The sequence below is a fragment of the Mytilus galloprovincialis genome, chromosome 1 (genome assembly GCF_965363235.1).
Source record: "Mytilus galloprovincialis chromosome 1, xbMytGall1.hap1.1, whole genome shotgun sequence".
Taxonomy (NCBI): domain Eukaryota; kingdom Metazoa; phylum Mollusca; class Bivalvia; order Mytilida; family Mytilidae; genus Mytilus; species Mytilus galloprovincialis.
The window spans coordinates 117,657,347-117,679,948 of record NC_134838.1 but is presented as its reverse complement, the minus strand read 5'-3'; the positions used below and the strand labels follow the sequence as shown (position 1 = coordinate 117,679,948).

General features: G+C 31.0%; 1 protein-coding gene across 1 annotated transcript; it reads left to right on the top strand.

Moving 5' to 3' along the window:
- The first annotated feature begins 9,661 nt into the window (after positions 1–9,661).
- On the top strand, positions 9,662–21,894 carry LOC143054175 (protein aveugle-like). The gene is made up of 6 exons (XM_076227094.1): positions 9,662–9,790; positions 11,448–11,573; positions 11,950–12,115; positions 13,076–13,142; positions 17,477–17,553; positions 18,192–21,894. The coding sequence occupies exons 2-6, from the start codon at positions 11,526–11,528 to the stop codon at positions 18,260–18,262; spliced, it is 429 nt and encodes a 142-aa protein (XP_076083209.1). The 5' UTR covers positions 9,662–9,790; positions 11,448–11,525; the 3' UTR covers positions 18,263–21,894.
- The last annotated feature ends 708 nt before the right edge of the window (positions 21,895–22,602 follow it).

Sequence of the window (22,602 nt, the reverse complement as noted above, 5' to 3'; positions counted from 1 at the left end):
GAAGTACTGTGGCGTCGATGATAAGCATAGAAAGCCTCGATGTAAAGCACACGCTTCACAGGAATAAGGAGAGTTTTACAAATAATGTGAATACACAGATCCTCCATCCTATTTATGTTTTGCTGAAAATGTTGCAGTGTTCATCATTTCTGTTTTGATTCAGCTAACAACATTCCATTTTTTCTATAATTCCGATTTAAAGATGTGGAAACCCGTAATAAAAATAGATGGCATCAACAACAACAAATGGAAGTTTTTAACGACCTTGACTGGCTATACAGCCCTTGCACGGTCGGTTGGCCTCAACCCTGAGTTCTATGCTAGATTAAAAAAAACCTGCCCAATAATCGGCTGTCTAAAATTATCCTAGATGAAATTATACCTGTAAATGTAATGAATGGAAATATATCGAAAATATCGAAACTATTTTACAGACTGCGGGTCTTGACCATTATGCAAATGGAAACATAAACGTTAACATCTTTAATAATCTTTATGGTAACGAAACGCCCAATACTCAACTATGTAATATTTTAGGAAAGAGTAGCCTAAACTTGAACCAATCCTTTGTGGTTGTTAGTCGTAAGCAGCCGTATCTATCAAATGTTGACGACTTCCGCTCAACAAGGCTAAAATTTTTGGCAAGAACGAATTGTCTGCCTATAAATGCAACGCTTCAACGAATGAATCTGACAACAAATAATGAGTGTCAGCTATGTTCCTCAAATGCGATTGAGAATATCTTTCACGTTATGTTAGATTGTCCTTTTTTCTCGGCTATCAGAAAAAGAACAAGTACTAACATACAAGCATGTTTCGAGAATTTAAAAATGGATATCTGTTTTTCAGAGTTACCACCCTTATCACAAATAGAGTTCATGATAGGTGATCTGGGCTACTTGTATTCTCCAGACTTAGGTAATAGTTTAGATAAGATCGTTAAAAAATACCTTGTAGACGTAATTAATGATCGTTCTTTTCAAATTGACAAGATTTCCAATGTATAATATCTTGAACTGTGTGTGAACGTTTCTAGTTTTAAGTTTGATTTTTTTAATCTTTTATGGATGAAAGATTTTAAAGTATTTATGCATATGAAATTGTCACTGTAATGTACTTTTACGAAATAACCAATGTATTATGATATTTTAGCGTTAATGTATTTATAAGACTTATAAAGCCTTTTGCAAGTATCTTATATCATTTTTACTACAATCATATAATGTTGTTTGTAAATACTATGATGCGCATGTTCTATGACGCAGGTGTCAGTACCCCGCTGGCGCTTGCCCCCGTTGTAAAGGGGTAGTTTCACAATAAAATATATATAATATATATATATACAGACGAGATTTATCATTGACAACATATTTGTTACGTTTGAAGGACGCGTTTTTCAATAGACTGTCGGCATTCCAATGGAAACCAATTATGTCCCTCTTCTTGTCGACTTATTTCTTTATTATTGTGATGCTGCCTTCATGCAGGAACTTTTTTTAGGAAGGAAGATAAGAAGTTAGCAATATCCTTTAACTGTACTTTCCACTATATATAGTATAGATGATGTTCTCTCACTAAATAATTCAAAATTTGGTGACTATGTTGAACGCATCTATTCCATCGAACTAGAGATAAAGGATACAACAGATACAGTTAAGTCTGTCTCATATCTTGACTTAGATCTAGAATTGACAATGACGGTCGGTTAAAAACAAAACTTTAAAACAAATGAGATGATTTCAGCTTTCCAACTGTGAACTTTCCATTTCTATGTATCAACATTCCAGCAGCGCCCTCATATGGAGTATATATCTCGCAATTGATACGATATTCCCGCGCTTGTATTTCCTATCATGATTTTCTTGATAAAGGGTTGCTGCTAACAAGGAAGCTATTAAACTAAGAGTTCCAAAAGGTGAAATTCCGACGCTTTTTGAAATCAGATACTGTGGCACAAATTTGAAAAAGATGACTGACAGATAAATATATTTTGACACAAGATAAGTTTTTGTTGCAAAGATTAGACTTTGAATCCTTTCGGTAAAGTATAGTATGCTTATTTCTAAATTTTCATTATAATTCTACCGCAGAAAGAAGTTTTCTAAGTTGTTTTTTTTTTTCAAATTTGTGCTTTATGAAAAAGAAAAAAGTTTTTCCAAAATTTTCAAACCGAATTTTACCAATATAAAATATACACCTCTGCATAACAACTGGTAAAGTTTAATTAGCCTCCTACTTACACTTGAAGTGTTTGCGTTAAACAATTGAAAGACAAACGGACAAAGTGAAAACCTACAGGGCTCCAAAATATCCATGATGATTGACTAAATGAAGGGGAACGAATCGGTGCGGGAAAGTACCAGTCTTCTTGTCATATAGGATAAACTTTACAATCGTCCTTTTTTTTCCACATTTGTAATATACAATATACATTAAAATGCATCATTACATTATGTATAGAGATAATTGCTCGTAACTACTGTGTTTAAAAACAAATAGTCTTTGCAGATTTAAATATTTTTTGTGAACTTATAGTCAACATAAAAATTAATAGGAGTTCGGGTATCAATAATTCAATTTTCTTAACTGCGAGAGAGGTAATATCTTTACTTTATTTTCAATTAAATGTTATGGCAGGGCAATTTATATAAACAAGTATTCTATACCCTTTACTCCGTAACAGAATATTTCTTTCCCTTGGAACTTACACAATTTATTTAATTGATCAAAAATGAAGTGACACACTGTGATACCACATACATAGATAAGTCAAGTCATTGTGACATATAGAGTTGCACGTGATAAATGATATAATAATTATAAGATGTAAGGTTTCATCAATTTATACTGTATAATCCTCTGTAAGTTTTGTCAGAGGGTGATATTAATAACGTTCAGCTTATTACTAAGAACATGACAAAGATCCAGCGTGCATAAGGTACATATATACAGTACAGGGGTATATAGACTGTTATACGTTATTGAAAACAATAGAAGAGAGGCAAAAAAGAAGGGACATTCATAAGTAGAAAATAAACGGACAACGGCATGGCCAAAAAAGTAAAAAAAGACAACTTGACCAGACAAACAACAATTCACAAAACACAACATAGAAATCTAAAGACCGTAGCTAAACAACATGAACTCCCGCAAAAAAGTTGGGGTAATATCAGGTGCTCCGGAAGGGTAACCGATCCAGCTCCACATCTGGCACACGTCGTGTTACTCATGTAAGTAGGAAACCAGTTATGAGTTTAATTCGGTAGGTCCTATTTGCGGGAAAGGGGACAATAATTGTAGTTACATTAATTGGAACATATCTGTTGTCATCTGTGAAACAGATATTACATAACGGTCAGCCAACTCGTGATGGAGTCCGTAAAATGTACGAAGGAATGACTTCAGCTTCACCACTTGGAACTCTTGGTTTGATAACTTTATTGTGAGCAGCAACCCATTAGCAACTTGAGGAAATCCTGATAGGAAATACAAGCCTTTGAATATCGTATCAACTAAACTATGTATGCAGGCGCTGCTGGAATGTTGCTACATAGAAATGGTATGTTCACAATTGGGAAGTTGGAGTCATCTCTTTTGTCGTAAAGTTTTGTTTTCATCCGAGCGTCATTGTCAATTTCTAGATTCAAGTTAAAATATGAGGCTTCGTATCTGTTATATCTTTTAACACAACTTCGATGGGATAGCTCCAAAAGTGTTTTGTCATTGTGTCGTTGTTTCATTGTCTTTTACTTCAAATCACAATCTCTAATAGTGGCGTTTAATCTAAGTGCAAAACAAATGCATTTAAATTGATCCTTTTTGTTTATAAAAGTTATGCCGTGAATCTGACCGTTGAGAGTAATCGTTTATCACGAAAAATTGAAAAAACGTTGTTGTAATTAAAGATGATAATATGGTCTATTTTAATAAATAACCACAAAATTTTAACGGACCATAATCTCTGTATACTGGTACATGTATTTGTATTACAATTTACCAATCAGCAAAAATTCGTTTGTCTAAGCAATATAATATATCAGACATTTAAAAATATCAATTTACTAGATTCTGTATGTATATACACTATTTAATTTCTATTTAATCAATATAAGGGAATACATGGTATCATTTAGATTTCTGTGAAGAAGGCATTAGTGAATTTAGTCTTGTTGTTAATTGTTTGGAATATTGTCGTTGTCAAAATCCTATGTACTGGTCTACAGAAATAACAGAATTTAACAAGAACCATAAGTTAGTGTGTGTTGTATATTCATGGAATTTAAATTATAAAGACTATTCATATCAATAAATATTTAATAAAAGTTTAACAATAGAAATACCACAGTTACCAGTCATTGCACATAGATTTATCACATTATACAAAGAAAGACTTTAAATCAAGACGGCAGTGTTTATTCCACATCAGCCGAACAAAATCTCGCTATGGTAGGCAAATCACATTTTAAATGCAGAAGCTGATAAATGCGTGAGCAAAAAAGATGATTGTTAATACTGTTGAAATTAGAAGAAATACTCCGTTTCTCTCTACAATCCTAATCTCTGTAAATAGTCCCCCAACTTCATGATTTCTTCATTACATTTGGAGGACTTGACACCATTCCCATTGGTAGCGATAATCAACATACTAAATGTTTTACACACGGTGCAACCTTTGTCTAATGTCCGAGCGTATATCCCATATTTACCGTCAGCTACTTGTACGTTATAATGATAACCGTCCACGGTGACACCTTTCCTGTAGACAATGTTCGGACATTCCATTCCATCCTTGATATGGTCCAATTCTTCAGCAGAAATTTTGAACTTTTTAGTAGTAACAATTGTTCTGTTATTCTTCCATTCATATATCCCGATCTCACATGGTGTAGATTCTATAAGACTTTCAGTAATATATTCGTTCCACAATTTCAAAAGACACTCTTCTTGTAGACTAGTATTGCCGATTCGGGAAACGTCCATACTGTTGTCATAAGATACGGGAGTTTCACCGACAGTGGCCATTTATAAATCACACATAATATGAAGCTTAAGAATATAGGTATGTTTTGTTGATAATAAATTAAATTGAAATATTTAGAAGCCCATTTAAACTTTTTGAAAGAGTTAATCAGTTGTATTGACGTGCGATCAAAAGAGTAGCTTACCGTAAATGTGTGATAAAACCTGATTAAAGCATGTCACAACTGGACTTGTGTGTGAAAAATGTTATATTTTCTAAATGCACTCTAATCAAAGTTTAAACAATCCTCAATTACTAATTTCTCTCTTCTTCATGCATTTGTCATGGGAATTGTTGAAAACAAGTAAACAAAATTCGATCGTATTTATAAGTGAAAGATGACGATTGTTAACAAGTCAATGCTTTTCCGTATGTCTGGCCAAGTCATACATCTTGCCAGGAACATATACATTGTTAGATATACGGTTCTAAGATCTGGTATAGAATTATTCACTGCTGTTTAGAAATGTAGTTGATAAAAATGGATGTCTGTTGATTAAGTTTATCTCGATTTAACCTTATCTCTATTTATTTATTTATTCACTCGGGTTGAACATGATTATGGTTAAATGTTTTATAAATAGTTTCTCAAGTATTTGCAAAATTCATAAAAAAAAAATAGTTCAATATTATCAAGTTTAAGCCAAAATAAGTATGGAAAGATTAGATATGGCTGGTAAACCTCCAGCGATCGACCTTTTACCATATTCAGAACGAGGATAAAATTATAATGTGATATAAATATGAATCCGGCATTTTTCTATACCCCCAAACTATCAACAGCTAGCCCAGACAAGGTTTCAGTTCGTAGGATACATTATTCGGCCTTTATCTGTCTTTGCAGCAGACAAATGACCATCGGTATACATCATTGTCGGACAATACAACCGACATATCCGTATGCGATTCTTAGATAATTTACGGTATCTAAATTGAAAGGCAATTATTAAATACCTATATCTTCAATATTTTACTTTCACAACCATTAATTTCCGTTCATTTAATTCAGTATGACAATAGCGGGTACATATTACGTATTGAAATTCAATTTCAATATATAAGTTTATGTCAATGATTTGGTGAAAATAGTTTTATTTATAGGTAAACCTTGTATCGTAAATGCCGAGTATCTATACTATTAAACGAGAAGACCTCATTTTGTGTGTCGCTTCTCTTCCTCCCACAATAAATTAATCATTATGTCTCTGTGTCCTATAGGTAACATGCATAGTCGCATTTGTCATCCATTCTTATGATCATTCAGATTGAGTAATTTTGGGAGAAAAACGACAAAAAGGGTGTCCGGATATTGATTCCGTCACCAGACTGACTTTTTGTCATAGATAGATTTTCCGGTTTTAAACACGCACATCTACAACCAATCGTATGATGGATAACAAAAATGAAAAATAAATAAGCCAATCAGAGCGTTTTCCATATTATGGTTTATGGATCAATCGTATGATGGATAACAAAACTGAAAAATAAATAAGCCAATCAGAGCGTTCTCCATATTATGGTTTTTGGATCGCAAGAACCACAACTATTATACCTCCTTAGAGAGGACAATTATTTTTCGCGTTTATCTACATGTAAGCTACGATGATATATAGACTTTCTGTATAATTCTGTCTACTGTTTTCTTTGAAATGACTATTTAAGGGGTTATACCAGTTGCATATATATTGAAATAAGTAAAACATGGAAAAAAGAATGTGTCCATAGCACACTGATGCCACATCGGCACTATCATTTTCTATGTTCAGTGGACCGTGAAATTGAGTAACATCTCTAATTTGGCATTCAAAATTAGAAAGATTATATCATAGGGAACATAATTATTTACTAAGTTTCAAGTTGATTGAACTTCAACTTCATCAAAAACTACCTCGATCAAAAGTTAAACCTGAAGCCGGACAGACGGACGGACGGACGGACAAACGAACGGTCGCATAGACTAGGAAACATAATGCCCTTAAATGGCGCATAAAAACTTATTGTTGAAAGTGAAAGTAGTGATTTGGCCAAAATGAAAGTAGGGTGGAGACTTGAGGGAGGCAGGACTTTTTCGGGACGTCAGGATCGGGTGTTGTTAACCTCGGGATTTCGGGATTGATCTTTTCGTGATCCGGGAATATAATTTTTTTTCGAATTTCGGGATGTCGGGGTATGAATGTCTTTAAATTCGGCACCTCGGGATTTCATGTTTTAAAGCCAGGGATTTCGGGCTGAGGACCCCTCCGACCCGTGACCCCTCAAATTAGCCTTCGTAATTTATAAAAGATTCAAATCCTACTATTGGCATGTTAATATGGCTCTCAAAAGAAACCGAAAACACTGATGGATTGTCCTAGAAGCATATTTATTTTTGTTAAAATAATAATGGTCTATAAGCAGTTACATTTATTTTATGTTTGAAGCGGTGCAAATTTTTAATTTGATAATTTGATTTGACTTTTACGAAGAAAATGCATTGTAGCAAATGGGTAGAATAATTGTGGTTTGAGGCCAAAGACATGAACATAATTGAATTTAACAGACAGGAAACAGATAACGGACTTACGAACAAAAGTGAGGGGGCTTTTGATACCTTCTATGAAATTCTCCAGACATAATATCTTTTACAAAATTTCATCCTACAACAGTTTACAACTGTGTATGCCCGCGATTTCGCGGGTGTGATCTAGTGATCTTTTAAAGCTACTCGTTGGCAATCATACATCTCCTTATTTCTAAAGCAGTGCCTAAATGAGTAGCATCATTATTTGGCATACTGTTTAACTTAATATTACCGACATCATTGAAGATATGCGAGCTATATACCAGAGCAATTGAAGTTAAATTTGTACTCCGTCATATTTCCTTTCGATAGTTAAAATGTTAAAAGAATTCATTGTATATCACTGAGTTATGGGCATTGGTAATCATATTCTATCAGAAATTCTGTGCTTGGTGAATAGTACATGTATGCGCTGTCACTGATATGCTTACAACGTTGCACTATCCTGTTTTATTTTGTTTGTTTGCCTATTTTCTCTATTCTTTACTTTTTCGTCCAGTTTTCTGTAGTACTGGCCCAGCATAGAGTCATGTAAGTATTACCTTTTGTGTAAATTCATTAAACTCCATCCATACACTCGGCCGGCCATTACATATGAATTTGTTCTTTGTCATTGAACCTAATATCCTGTATACCTTCAACCATACGACTGTGGAATAACCCTATGTGTTTACATGCAGTAATGAATATTTGGGTAACCGAAGTTAAAAAATATAAAACGAAATTTAAAAGCTCAAAACATAAGTACCTAATTTGGAAATCGTAAAAGCAACCTCAATTTGACTCAACTTAGATGCTCAGCTATTTTTTTTAAGTCACTGTTAAATATTTCAGATATTTGGTGCAAACGATGTCACGCCCGGATGAATCATTGATTCACATAATACGCATATTATTTCCAAATGTCTCAAACATAATATATTCTGGTTACCAGGGAACTTTCCTAGGCATAAATTGATTTAAGGCTAGCCATAAATATTCATGCCTAGGCATGAATAATTTCATCGGAGGGTTAGCCATACGTCTAGGCATAAATCGTTAGGCTAGCCTTAAATCTGGGACTATTATTATAATAGTCCCAGCTTAAATCAAGAATTTGTATATTTGCTCTAAAAAAATCTTGCTAAATGAATTCATGGTTAGGGATCACAGGCACTCGTCTCAGAAAAACAAATTCCTATATACTTTTATATAAAAAAAAGTTTCTGAGACGAGTGCCTGTGTTAGTTATGTCCTATTTTCGGTGCAAAATACAGTTAACTTAGCATGCATTTTGTGTCCGGGGATATAGACATGTAGTATTACTTTATATTTGTATTTAATTTTAAGAAAATTGTATCTGATTGAAATTTACATTTGTGTCATTTGTCATTTGGTTATTTGTATTAAATCAAGCATTTAAACTCATTATTTGTAATTTATCGTTGTGTCCATATGTCCGGACGGACACAAAATGCATGTCAACTATATTTTGCACCCGCGGAACCTTGCCACTAAGATGGCCTAGTTGTGTTAAGGGATATTTAACGCATATAACACTTGTCTCTGAAAAAAACCCACCCAATATTAAGGTAGATGAGAAAGAAAATCAATGATTAACATAATTTTGTTATACATGGTAGAATATCAAAGTCGTAGCTACTGTTTCCTGTTACCTGTTACCTATTCTGTATTTTCCACCTTTACCAGATGAACCACTTCAGTTGGAAAATCCTCTTGAAGTGTAGAATCCCTTATTGTTGAATGTTCACATTTGGATTAAAAACATCTTCTTTATACACTTATATACACCGCCACCACAGAGACCAGCGCCCATCAACGCATATACTGTTTTACGAGCAGTTTGTATTCTATCTGGTACAACTTCTTTAACTCCAAATTTAAAATTTATGTCCCTTTTTATTCCAATCCTAAGTGGGTAGCTTAAGTCGGTGTATTTAACTTTTGATCATTCATATACCAGGAATGTTCTGACTTATCTCCTATTTTCAAGACACAAGATGTCTGGTCACTTATAGGAGTATATATATCTAAACTTGCTACTACTATCCGTCGCAGAGATCGTATCCGGTCCGAACTGGCTCCGCAAAACTTCGATTAGTTTTTTCTTCTCAAGTAACTTCCGGTTAGAGGAAAACAAATATTTTGAAAGTGAAAATAGTGTTTTAGGGCAGTTAAAATCAACATTTTATTACAATACCAATTTTAAGGTAAACTTCCAACACTATGTTCTTCGTTTTAATGTGTTCATGCCCTCACATAGATTATTGAAAATAGTAGTTTCCCCTTGTGACATGTCTCAAAAATATATACCTTTAGGCTTTACCTGTTTACAGTTTAGTAAAAGTATTTAGTTTATGTATATTTTTTACAAAGACAAGTGCCTGTGTTTGCCAAACTGATCATGTAGTATTTTACCCATTTTATTCTAACACGGAACCACAGTAATTTGTTACAATTTGTCGGGTTTTGGGTTTACTATCCATACGAAGGTGATTTTTTCTGGGTTCGTATGGATAGTATACCCGGCAAATTGTAACAAATCCCTGTGCACAGACAGTAATTGGTATTTGTGTATTAAATTCAGGTGCAGTAAACTGGTAAATGATAGTTTTTGTTGTATACATATGCATGTACCTGGAATTACACACACAATGTATAAGGGTTCTCTATTTTGTTGAGTAAAGTAAAGTCTTTGGCTCAATTGGTTAGTGTGCAGCCATTAGATCATGAGATTGAGGGTTTGAACCTTGCATGTATTATCCATGGTCATCAAATGGATTTTCACAATATTGGCTCTGCCAGCATCTACTACATTTGTACTAGTACATGTACACACTGGTCTATGTAAGTGCCTGGTAATTTGATATGGTCATTGGAAGACTGTGACGTGTCTGGGTGACCTGTAAGGATCTGGCCAGTGGGTGTTCAAGTGAAAGACTCGATTGTAAAGTAGTGGCCATCTTCTGTGGCTCAATTGGTTTGAACACTGACGTTAGATCACAAGATTGAGAGTTTGAATCTCAATGGAACCATCCATGGAATTTTACAATTTTTTTTTAATGAAGTGTGAACAGGTACATGTGCATGTAGGACACTAGTCCAAATAATTAAAACATCTTGAAAGGCTACTGTAAATGTGGAAATTATTGCGTATATTTATTATTGCTATTGTTCAAGAATGGAAATGCACAAAAAATACATTTGTAAGGATTTGTTATTGGGATATCAGGAACATTTTTATACAGGTATATACATGTATAACAGGTATTTGTATGCAAATTCTTATTATTGCAATAGTCACTCACTTATAATTTTTGCATTAATAAAAACCTCTTTATAATTTCTGAATTTACAGTATTCATTTTTTTTGCTCATAACACCAAAGCCCTTTTTTACAGTGGGACTTTGAGAGAGAATTTCCTTAGCCAAGAAATCTTCAATGATGGCTAGAAATTTTTGCATATTTACAAATTCTTACCTTTTGTGTGCTCTTCGGTGCAATATATTTTCAGAATGTTTCCAAATGTAAATATAAAATAAGATATGATTCCATGCAAGGTAACTTTAACCTACTGCTTGAAGTGTGGTTTACATTTGCCTTCACAGGGCTTTTTGAAGCTTGTTAAAATATTATAACTGTTTTTGTGGACTGATGTGGGTCTTTTCATTGTCTTTTAATTTTTTAACATGATTTTGTTGATCTCTCTTAGAATGTTTTGTTTGCTTTCTCCCATACAAGTAGATGGTATTATCAGATGATTTTTATGGATTCCCTCAACCATTATATTTGCATTAACCTGAACATGTAAATTAAAAAAAAATAATATAATATACATTTAAAAACAAATGTCTTTTTTTAATTAGATTTGTAGATTGTTGTTAGATACATGAAATATTGGAGATAAGTGTCACATATATGGAAAGACGAATAATGGTTAAACTATGGAAGCCGAGATAGATAGAACTACCAAACAGGAACCAAAGATGCATGTATGTATTTTAAATTAATAAAGATCTAATCTCAACACAAGTGCTTACAATGTACAATGAACAACACTTTTACTAGCACCCTGATCCATCATGCATTTTATAAAAAATAGTCACTGGATTAGCTAAAGAAGGCGATCAGTATTCTTAATTATTCTGTCTTGGTATGATTTTGAGATGCCGAGTTCTTGAAAGTAAACTTTATACAAATGCCTGTTTTATTTTCTTATTTCTAATTTTAAATACAGGAAAAAAATATTTGAAAATTGTTTATGATGATTACAAAAATAAGCAACTTTCAAATTATTTGGCTTTTTGAATGTTCACATTAACTTTAGATTTATGTTTTTAATTGTGTTTTTCTTTTAATTTCATTTAGTCCAAAATAAAGGAAACCTCTGGAACTTCAGGGAAAAAAACTAATAAAACCAAAACAAAGCCATTGTATTTTTGGAATAGTTTTGATGTTAATAAGTGGCTGAAAAAATATGGAGGAAAATATTTTGAGCTGTATGGAGATCTTCTTCTTAGTCAAGAAATAACAGGTACAAGTAGTGATATTTAGATTTACATGGTGGTATGAGGATTCCTCAATTTCAAAACTAGTATTCTAAATGAAAGCCTTAAAAATAACGATGAATTTTAATGTCTGACAACAGTATACATGTAATTCTGGTAAGAATACGACACTTAAGAAACTTATTTCTTTCTCGCATAGTAGTGAACCCAATGTAATAATGACAGATACATATATTTCAAATATATGTTTTTCCTGTTTTTTTTTTTGTCTAAATGAGTGATCTAATATTAAAATACATTTTGCATTATCAAGTTGCAATTAAACATAAAATTTGCAGTTTTTATCATTTTAATTTCACTTGATAAATTGAACATTTTGTTCCTTCGATTTCTAGAGGACAAGAACAAATGTGTAAGGGTTAAAGGTTAGGGGGTATACCTGCACAGTGATGGAAGTCACATGAGCAGTTTTTTTATTTTTACCTGCTTTTGAAAATTACAGGTTTACTGTTCCTTTTTAGCTAAGACTCCATGTTGAAGGCTGTACTTTGACCTATAAATGTTTATTTTTCATACATTGTGACTTGGATGGAGAGTTTCCTGTAATGCTAATTTGCCAAGCTCATTCATGAAATTTTGAAGAATTTTATTTTATTGTAAACTTATACATTTTCCAAGCTTCAATGCATCATTTCTTTGTATCATTTATAAGAATAGAACAGTTTCTGTGTATTTGTTTTGCTTTAACCCCTTCATCCCATGCAACTGTATCGCACATGAATTGATCACAATGAATGTTATGAAAATAGTTCGGAAACATGGTCTTACAAGTCTAAAAGGAGGGAAAAAATGCTAAAGACCAATGCAGTTGAAGCATTTGTAGATATGCAAATCATATAAGATTTATAAGTTAGTTTCAGCCCTAGATGAGCCATATACTTCAGAAATTTCACATGTCTTAACTTTGCTTCATTATAATCTTGTAGGTAGAACATTGATACGAATGAATGATATTAAATTAGAGAGGCTAGGCATAACATCAGCTGATCACAGGTAAAACATTGATAATAAAGTCAAGTTAAATTGAGACATTCTTTGGTCCCATCATAGGTAAAAGATTAATGATAGAGTTACAATGGTAATGTATGTATTACACATTAGCTGGTAACTGGTTAATATCAATGTACATTAATGAATATAGACTGTCATTAAAACAGTATATTACAGGAAAAATGTTTATATAATCATTGATTGATTATATTTGCTTTACAGCATTTATATTTATATAAATCACAAGAACTACATACATGTAGAAAAGTAAAAAAATTATACACTGAAATCAAATCAGTATTTACAGTCATGACAAAAAAGTTTGGGCAAGCTAATTTCATGCTAGTTCAAGGGGAAGTAATTACACCTAATGTACGTCAAGTGTTACAAAGTGTGATAAAATGTCCACGAATTCTTGAAAATCAGATACTTTTACCAATATAACCATTTTTAAAGAAGTGTCAAAGAGATAGTTACAGACAATTGTCTTCTTCAAGTTACACATATTAGATCTACTGAATGTAAAGTACTGGTATGGATTTCCATTAATTTCTAAAATTCCTCTTTGTACATCAAGATTATTTAGTAAATTTTATGTTACAAATAAGGGACAAGTGAACATAAACCTAAAAATAGCATATGCTTTTTATACGCCCATCAAAAATTTTGATGGGACATATTTTGAAATATACAAATGTCCGTCGTCCCGTCTGTCTATCCCGCGGCCACATGTCGCACCGTAACTTGAGAACCGCTTATCCAAATTTCATGAAACTAAAAATAGTTGTTTCTTATGATGGTCAAAAGATCTATATATTTTTTAGTGAAAATAGGATTTAAACTTTTTGAGTTACTGGACTTTATAACTAAGACAGGGGTGCGTATTTTTCACATGTCGCGCTGTATCTCAAAAACAATTTCTGATTATGGCTTAAAACTTCACACACTTCTTAACTGTATTAATCCAAAGATCTGTATACTTTTTGGTGATAATTCAAAATTTTATTTTAGAGTTATTGAGTTTTTTTTTAAAATGTTGCATCTTATCTTAAAAACCATTAATGACTATTGCTTAAAACTTTACACACTTCTTAGTTATATTAATCTAAAGATCTGTATATTTTTTGGTGATGATTCAAAATTTTATTTTAGAGTTGTTGAGTTTTGTTAACAAAGGTTTTTATACGACCGCAAAATTTGAAAAATTTTTCGTCGTATATTGCTATCACGCTGGCGTCGTCGTCTACGTCGTCGTCTACGTCGTCGTCTGCGTCGTCGTCCGAATACTTTTAGTTTTCGCACTCTAACTTTAGTAAAAATGAATGGAAATCTATGAAATTTTAACACAAGGTTTATGACCACAAAAGGAAGGTTGGTATTGATTTTGGGAGTTTTGGTCCCAACATTTTAGGAATTAGGGGCCAAAAAGGGCCCAAATAAGCATTTTCTTGGTTTTCGCACTATAACTTTAGTTTAAGTTAATAGAAATCTATGAAATTTTGACACAAGGTTTATGACCACAAAAGAACGGTTGGGATTGATTTTGGGAGTTTTGGTTTCAACAGTTTAGGAATTAGGGGCCAAAAAAGGGCCCAAATAAGCATTATTCTTGGTTTTCGCACAATAACTTTAGTTTAAGTAAATAGAAATCAATGAAATTTAAACACAATGTTAATGACTATAAAAGGAAGGTTGGTATTGATTTTGGGAGTTTAGGTCCCAACAGTTTAGGAATTAGGGGCCAAAAAGGGACCCAAATAAGCATTTTTCTTGGTTTTCGCACCATACGGTTAGTATAAGTAAATAGAAATCTATGAAATTTAAACACAAGGTTTATGACCATAAAAGGAAGGTCGGTATTGATTTTGGGAGTTTTGGTCCCAACATAATAAGGGGCCCAAAGGGTCCAAAATTAAACTTTGTTTGATTTCATCAAAATTGAATAATTGGGGTTCTTTGATATGCCGAATCTAACTGTCATTACTGTGTATGTAGATTCTTAAATTTTGGTCCAGTTTTCAAATTGGTCTACATTAAGGTCCAAAGGGTCCAAAATTAAACTTAGTTTGATTTTGACAAAAAATGAATCAGTTAGGTTCTTTGATATGCTGAATCTAAAAATGTACTTAGATTCTTGATTATTGGCCCAGTTTTCAAGTTGGTCCAAATCGGGGTCCAAAATTAAACTTTGTTTGATTTCATCAAAAATTGAATAAATGGGGTTTTTTGATATACCAAATCTAACTGTGTATGTAGATTCTTCATTTTTGGTCCTGTTTTCAAATTGGTCTACACTAAAGTCCAAAGGGTCCAAAATTAAACTTAGTCTGATTTTAACATATATTGAAATCTTGGGGTTCTTTGATATGCTGAATCCAAAAATGTACTTAGATTTTTTATTATGGGCCCAGTTTTCAAGTTGGTCCAAATCAGGATCTAAAATTATTATATTAAGTATTGTGCAATAGCAAGTCTTTTCAATTGCACAGTATTGCACAATGGCAAGAAATATCTAATTGCACAATATTGCGAAATAGCAAATTTTTTTTTAATTAGAGTTATCTTTCTTTGTCCAGAATAGTAAGCAAGAAATATCTAATTGCAAAATATTGTGCAATAGCAAGATTTTTTTTAATTGGAGTTATCTTTCTTTGTCCAGAATCAACTTAAATCTTTGTTATATACAATATACAATGTATATTCACTTTTTACTACCAATTGATAAATTAAAATAATCTTTACCATTCAGTGATAACAAGCAGTTTTTTTACATCTTAATATTTTATGATGTATTTAAATGAGTAGTTATTGTTGCAAACTCCATTAGAAATTTTAATTGAGATTAGTTTTGGAATAAGGGAAAGGGGGATGTGATTAAAAAAATTGGGTTCAATTTTTCTCATTTGAAATTTCATAAATAAAAAAGAAAATTTCTTCAAACATTTTTTTGAGAGGATTAATATTCAACAGCATAGTGAATTGCTCTAAGAGAAAACAAAAATTTTAAGTTCATTAGAACACATTCATTCTGTGTCAGAAACCTATGCTGTGTCAACTATTTATTTTCACATGTTGCGCTGTATCTCAGAAACTATTTATGATTATTGCATAAAACTTCTCACACAAGACGAAGGGCATATCATGTGCTCATGGCACAGCTGTTTATTAGGAGATGTGATAAAAAATGTTTATAAAGATTTTTATGAGTTTAACAGTGTTGAATTCAAAAAATTATTTACGCATAGTTAATTTACAGTCAAGCAATTCAATGTATTATATAAACATGATAAGACTAGAGATAGATAACACAGTTCAAGAAGTCCAAAAATAAAAAAAAAATAAAAAAAATACAAATTAAAGTAATCCATTGTAGAAAACAAAAAATTATCAGGTTAAAAATGAATATTGATATTGCATTGAATAAAGGGAAAAAGAGAAACCAAAATTATTGAATGCAAAAAAATATCATGTTTATAAAGAGCAGTAGTAAATAAAAAGGATTGTTTACATAAATCTCAAACTTGTAACCCCTCCTGTATTGTAACACTTAAAACAATTACATTGTATGTTATAATAGATGTAAGATACAGTTAACATAATTAACAAACAATTACTGATTTCCTACCAGATATTGTTACAGGAAATAACATCTCAGGAACACATGTATGATTCATCTATAAACAAATAAAAGCAACACCTTTTCTTAGGTCATATAGTTTTTTGTAAAATTTGATAAAAAGTTACGTCATTCGTTTATGGGCTACAGTAGCCTTTTATAGGTATAATTTTAATTGTTGTAAACTTGACATTTTAGTTCCATGATATAAAAAGTCAACCTTAAAGTCTCTTCTATTTCTCAAACATTTATAGGTCCTCTTTTCTGGTTTCCCTATGTATCTGCTCACCCTTTTAAATATGAAAGATTAATCTGTTCACTGGTATTGCAAATACAATGCTGGTCAGTAATATTTTGGTCACTATTGCAGACATTTTCTGTTTGGGTTGTCTTGGCAAAGCTCAGAGGTAATGTTCTGTACTCAGATATCTTTTATAATTTTACAGTGATATTTCATCAACAAATTGATTTAGTATAATATAGTTAAAATGTTTTTGCAAACGAGAAGCAAAATTTACCAGAGGGACATCAAACTCAAAATCCAAGTCAAAAATAAACTGACAACACCAAGGCTAAAAAAGAAAAAGACCAACAGTGATAGAATGTAATTAAACATTTATATTTAGTTATCCTTTAATTCTGATATATATATATAATATTATGTCCTTAACATTCTTTTTCCAAGAAAATTATTAGTAATTATATTTATTTTTTGTAACAGGAGAGAGATAATACAACACATTCTGAGACTAAGACTGAAACACGAAGCAATAGACCTAAAAAACTTAGAACAAAAGGGTAATATACAATAATGATATATTTTTAAATCGCCTTATTGCCAAATTTGAATTTAGTTGATTTGGGACTTTAAATAATTACAGAAAATCTATAATTATATTTCTTATATGACATTTCTAAAAAGCTTTGAGAACACACCCATTTAAAAAAATATGAATAAATCATATGTCATCTGCAATGTCATGATTTATTTGGGTTGTTACAATCATACTTCCGCATGGTATAATTTTTATGAATGAGCTACACGAGGTTAATCAGTGTAAATGATATCATTAAACGATGATATAAGAATATAAGCATTCTATGGTTAAATGCTAGAATGTCTCAGAATCCGAAAGTCGTCAAAACAAGGAAACATAAACAACCAATGATAAGAATTTGTTGAAATAAGATGAGAGTATCATTTAACTTTGTCCAAATTGGTTTAAATATAGTGTTGTATTTTTTTCAAGCAGGTCACTTATGTCTTTTTCGTCAATAAAGATAGTTTGTTTAATTAAAGGAACAGCAAATAGTTGCCTTCATCTGCTTTTCACTGTATTTTTAGTGATCATGTGGTCATTTATGTAACAAATTCTTTAAAATCCCATGTACACATAAAGTGCTATGTTTAACAATTTAATGCTATTATTTTTCAGGGACAGGATTTGAACTTCGTCTGCCAAATACAAATAGACTACAGCCACCAAAAGTAGATATGCCTAAGTGAAGACTAGAAACGAGTTATTTAAATCATATAATGCAATTTCAGATATGATTATTAGTGCCGTTTTGCATTTAAATGTTGTAGATATATTATTTTGAATTCATATTTATAACATATTACCTTGTTTGGTTTAAAGGTTTTTTTTCCAGTAAAAATTCAAGAAAATAAGTAGTAAATGAAAAGTCATTATATATGTGTAATCAATGTGCAATATAGTATGGTTAACCAAAGCATTATAGTCATAATATTGTTTATTTCAAATATATTCAGTTGTAGAGTATAACCTGTGTTCATTTTATACTAAAAATGAACTATATTTTATTTTTTGTCATAGTGACAATTATCTGGTTTCTAAAGGTTAAAAGTAAATTTTGAAAAACAAATGGTATTCTATAAGTAAGATTTCTTTGATATTAAAGTCTATATGAAAATAGAGTACTGAGAAAGAACAATCTAGTCAAAGCATGTATGACACATGTTATAAATGATATTCTTTCAGATCATTCCATGAGTTTAAATTAATATCATCAATCATGCTACTAATAAGTTAAATGGTTCACTGCATTCACAATGACTGTCATACTGTGAATTCATTTATTTTGGTGGGCATCAATTGGTGAAAACTTGCATATTCGTTGATATTTGATTTAATGGTTTTGCCATTCCCTGTATACAAAGCCTGTTGAAATTATGATTGTATTTTTGTTGAACATTTAAATTTGAGGTTCATCTGTACTAATGAAAATTGGTATTAAACAAATAATAATGAATCCACAGTACCTCTTTTGTTAGTTTATATGTCAGTCTGATTTAGGGGTGCTTTTGTCATTGAGATGAAGCATAATAATTGTATAAATAACTTTAGATCTGCTCGTCTGCCCTTTTATATTTGTGGATTCTTTTGAATTTTACCATTCCTACCGTAAATTAAATAAGTTTATGAGTTTTATTTATTCAATTCTGGTTTAATCATAATCAATTAATCAAGTTCTTTTTAAATATTTGGTAGTATATAACTGCTTTAATCATATATTGGTAATATTGTATCAAATTGTTATTTTATGATAGTGTTGTTTACAATATGTCTAAATATCAACAAGAAAACTTTTCACTCACTTCCAATATTATGTCTTCAATGATAGATAAAAAAGTTATACAGATTTACTTGACCAATTAAAGAAGAAAGAACCACATTTATGAATTAAAGCAGCTGTGCTTTTGATTTAAAATGTATCTATATGAATGATTTCAAACTTACTTATGCAAATTTATCTCATATTCCATCATAGAATTTGAAATTAAAAGTGTATGTGAAAAAGAAAAGGTTTCCGTTAGCAAAATATAAACTAAACAAACACAAGACCTATTTTGCACGACCTTTAAAAAAATTATTATGAAGAAAGGGAGATAACTCAGGAAGTCAACTGGAACTGACATGTTTAGAATATCAATAAATATACCTGTTTTAATGTTTCTCTTATACATAGACAAAACATTTCTTATCTATATGGAAAAAATATTATGTTGACCAAATGAAATACACCTGGCCTTTTTGCAAGGTTAGTTATGCATTGAGTATGATTTATATCATGAAATATACTTATTATTTTTCTTTTCAATTCAGTTCTTTCTTCTTCTTTTTTTTTAATTTAAATCCATGTTTCATTGTTTTTTCCTTTGAGAAGTTTTGGAAAAATTGAACTAAATTTTTGAAAACACACTAGACAATGTTAGACAATTATTATACATATTTTGAAATATTTATGAAAGTTATGTGGTATATATGGAATGCGCTTTTTATACATTGATTTACTTACTAGATTTTCTAAGGGTATGAAATATCTTTTTCAGTTTACCTTTTACCAAAGGTATATGTAAGTTATTGTCATCACTTGGTACCAGTTGACCTTTGAATATTCACTAAATTCAATAGGCCAATCTCAACCATTTAAGGGGCATTAACTGTCAAATTTAAATCATATTCCTTCAGTTTCATGAACATTTATTAATCATATTTGGTGTGCAATACTTCAATAGGGCCTATCATGTACATTGGATAAATGTATGATTATTTTGTTTTCTTACTTCATTAATTTTATCTGATCTTTTTTTCTTACTTCATTAATTTTATCTGATCAGGTCTAGTGAAAATGTTAATTATTTAAATTTAGGTGCATCTTAATCAAGTATACAGGTAAAAAGTGATAAATTGATAACTCGATGAAAATATTGAACATCTGTGAGTAAAGTCTAAAGATGGGCATATAAGCTTTGCTGTCGTAGAATGTGTTTTGGTTATGTAGATGTTTACGCCAGTAGTTATCACATGAAATGATAAAGTAAAATGGTTGTGAAAATGTTTTTGCTCATTTTTCATGAAAATTTCAATTATCCTTTTACAAAATGTTAGAAGAATGTAATTGCATTTAACGAAAAAGATGTTTGGCGAGATATTTTTGCTGAATTATGAAAATTGTTATAATTCTTCTGTCATTCAGTCTCTTGTAATGCATATTTTAAGTCTAGGTAATAACTTAGACTTATATGGTAGTTACTAGTTTCATTTACATAGGTAACATTATGTTATAATTCTTCTGTCATTCAGTCTCTTGTAATACATATTTAGTCTAGGTAATAGCTTAGACTTATATGGTAGTTGCTAGTTTACATAGGTAACATTAGGTTGTGTGAGTTAACAATTTGCATTTGATTTTGGTTCTGTTTTGTTATTTAAAGTTTATTTCTTGTTTAAAGTGTATTCTTTATTTTTGTTGTTGATTTTTGCTTAGTTTTGTTATTAATCTTACTAACAATCTAGACTTTATTATTTTTTTACAGATATATTGTTCAACATTTTTTGGAAGGAATTTCAATGATTACTTAAACATGTTTTTATGAAAGAGGACAAAAATGGGTTTACTTTTTACTATCCAATAACATTTCTGAGCATAGATCATGTTTTTCATTTAATTCTTCCCTAAAATATTAACGAAAATTAAGTGGCAACACTTGAATTTTTCTCTTTTTGTTTCAGTTATAAAGATTTTCAAAAAAGACCTTTTGCTAAATAATTGTAAAATGAGAATTTTCAAAGCAAAAACTAATATAAGATTTCTTCTATGTTGTAAAGTCAAATATGTAAAAACATGTAACCTTTTCATTTTCCAATGATTCTAAAAGAAACAAATCATTAAAAATTGTTACATTTTGCATTTTGAAAGGATTTTTTTCTCTCCATTTCTGGTACATAAGACAATTATGGCATTGATGTTGTAATTTTTTGATGTTTTGATTTAAAAGACATAGAATTCTATTACTCAAATATTTAAAGTAAATATCTCTTTATCAACATACTAATTAAAAAAACAAATTGAAAATTTTAGTCTTTAATACGTACAATGTACAACGGTAAGCACAATCTAGGCATTGATAAAACACTGCAAGTAGGGTGGATTCAAATTATTCAGACCAGAATTTATACCGATTTCATTTTTATTTAGAAAAATATTTCATTATTAGGCTCATTGAATATGATAATTATATTTTATGTATGTTGAGAGTTGTGAAGTATGAATTTTATTTATACATGTTACTTAGTACTAAACTCTATTTGTAATAAAGATATTTGTTATCAATGGTAGTCAATACTTTTTTGTTAACAGAACTGGTCTTATTTCAATTGCATAGCTACTTTTGATTCAACCATGCACTTGCTTGCAAAAAAAGAAACCCCAAAGAAAAAAAAACTAAATATTGAAGGAAAAACCCTGAAAACAGACACCATAAAATCATACTGTAAACCAAACAGCCTATTATTGCTTATAGTATCTAAGAAAAAAACCTTATTTAGAAAATTGCTAACCAATGAACCAAAAAAATGAGGTCAAGGTGAGATAAACCTTACAAGACAACATGTACATCTTGAAGTCATACACCAAATGTAACTGACCTATTATTATTAGGTATCTGATAAACAGACAAAATCCATTAAAACTAAACACTGACCAATGGACCATGAAAATGAGGTCAAGATCAGAAGAAACCTGTCAAACAGACATGTACACCTTAAAATCAATCCTTACACCTAACTTAGTAACATATTGACCTTATCTAAGAAAAAGACTAAATTGGAAAAAAATAACATGGATCTCTAGGTCAGATAAAACTACACCTTACATTCATCCCATACACCAAATATAGTCAACCTTTTGCTTATAGTATCATACTTTAGCAAATAAAAATTTACCTTGATCACTGATCCATGAAATGTGATAGTGTTCAAATGAAAACTATTTTACAGACATGTACACCTTTCAAGGAGCACATATGTGACCCGCCGTGAC

What these genes read in the sequence shown, in the direction of transcription:
- LOC143054175 (XM_076227094.1), top strand. Translation starts at nt 11,526, where the DNA reads ATGGAAGCCGAGATAGATAGAACTACCAAACAGGAACCAAAGATGCAT. An exon ending in TCTTAGTCAAGAAATAACAG is followed by an intron (nt 12,116 to 13,075) that starts GTACAAGTAGTG and finishes ATAATCTTGTAG; the next exon opens with GTAGAACATTGATACGAATG. An exon ending in AAAAAACTTAGAACAAAAGG is followed by an intron (nt 17,554 to 18,191) that starts GTAATATACAAT and finishes ATTATTTTTCAG; the next exon opens with GGACAGGATTTGAACTTCGT.